General features: G+C 50.7%; 1 protein-coding gene across 1 annotated transcript; it reads right to left on the reverse strand.

The window, feature by feature from the left end:
- Positions 1 to 819: 819 nt before the first annotated feature.
- Positions 820 to 1,416, reverse strand: LOC113215939 (uncharacterized protein F54H12.2). Its single transcript, XM_026435600.2, has one exon. The coding sequence runs from the start codon at positions 1,414 to 1,416 to the stop codon at positions 820 to 822; it is 597 nt and encodes a 198-aa protein (XP_026291385.2).
- Between the last annotated feature and the right edge of the window lie 134 nt (positions 1,417 to 1,550).

A 1,550-nucleotide genomic window follows, 5' to 3' on the forward strand; every position in this document is an offset into this window, starting at 1 on the left:
TAAGATCGACCCAGTTTTTTTCTGTTTTTTTTCTGTTTTTTTTTTCTTTTTGCTTTTCTGCCCTGGTGGGGACGCTGTGGTGGCGTGGCGGGGCATCCCCTGCGGTGCGCTCGCCTCCTTGCTTGGCCCTGCTGGTGCTGCTCGGTGCGGGCACACATATTTCCGCAATCAATGAATGAATGACGGCATTGCTTCTGCAGGGTGTCTGGACGTGTGGGGTTATTTGTCGTTAGCTCTTGTAGGTTTAAAAAAGAAAAACTACAAATTTAATAATTTGATGAAATGTTTATTTCTTGCATCGCTTGCAGCATTTTTGTACAATTGTTTTAACATTGACATCGTCACATAGTTTGACGTTTCTAGAGTAGCGTTGGTACATTTTTTCGACGCGTACATCGTTTTGCGTGCAGTCGTTTGAAAAGCGCTTCACAAAATCGGTCATGGTGAAACCGTGCGCCTTGAAGAGTAGATACATGCAACAATATTGTCCGCGTCCGCACACGGACGAGTCGAGCGCCTGCAGGTCTACATGATTATATGTCCAAGATTTACAAACGCGAGAGAGGAATCTTTCGTGCAGTGGCACGTTGGGCCTTTGACCATAACTGTCAAAGAATTGTCCTTTTCCACACGCATCGATACTCATGGCCAGCCAGTGCGTGCCCGGTTTGGAAATGGTGTCAGAGTTTACAATGAGAAAAGCGGGTTTCTTTGTGATCCTATGGGGGAGCGTGTCGGTTGCAAACACTCCAATGAAATGCTGCGCGGCGTGCGGGTCGTGGCGCATAAAACGTTCTAGCTCGTTTCCGTCCATATCGCTCACACGTTGTAGTCCACGATCACTTTCCTGTTTTTGTCGATTTCGATGAGGTTGTCAAACTCTGAGTAAACGATGCAGTTGACTGCGACGGGGAGTTCGACTTTGAAGCGCACGTCCAGCCTGACGGTGCCTTGGCGCTGCACGTTCCAGTGCGGTTTGTGGGCAGACTGATCGGGTGTCAGATCGAACGCAAAGAGTGTGTAACCGTTGCCGTACTCGTCGTAATTTATATCGTTTCCCTCGTCCTTCCACTTGATTCCGGTTCCCTCGAACAGCGAGTAGTAAGAGCGCGCGTAGTTTCCGTGGGTGAAGTCGGGGGTCAGGGGGACGGCGGGGACCTGTTCGGCGTCGACGTAGAGGCACAGGTAGTTGATGTTGAAGTGTTGGAAGTTGAACGGGTTATGGCGGTAGCTGCCGTTGTAGGCGACGTTGGAGACGAATCCGACAACGATGCGCTTCGGCACTTGTCCGAGATGCACGTTTGGGATGGTTTTGTCCCGGAAGCCGCTCGGAATGGTGATGGACTTGACGGAAGTTCTGGTGAAGGGGTAGCGTGCGGGGGCGTGCTCCAGTGCTTCAGCGTGCGCAATGTTCATGCTGGGTGACAAGGTCACCTTGCGAACGAAGGGGGTCGCATCGCGAATGACAATCTTTTCGTTTTGTGCAGTCGACATCAGTGCAAAAGAGTCTGATGTTCTGGTCAGCTTGATGGTCAAGTCGAGATGGGGTA

Source organism: Frankliniella occidentalis, unplaced genomic scaffold (assembly GCF_000697945.3).
Source record: "Frankliniella occidentalis isolate FOCC.00 unplaced genomic scaffold, Focc_3.1 Scaffold192, whole genome shotgun sequence".
NCBI classification, from domain to species: Eukaryota; Metazoa; Arthropoda; class Insecta; order Thysanoptera; family Thripidae; genus Frankliniella; species Frankliniella occidentalis.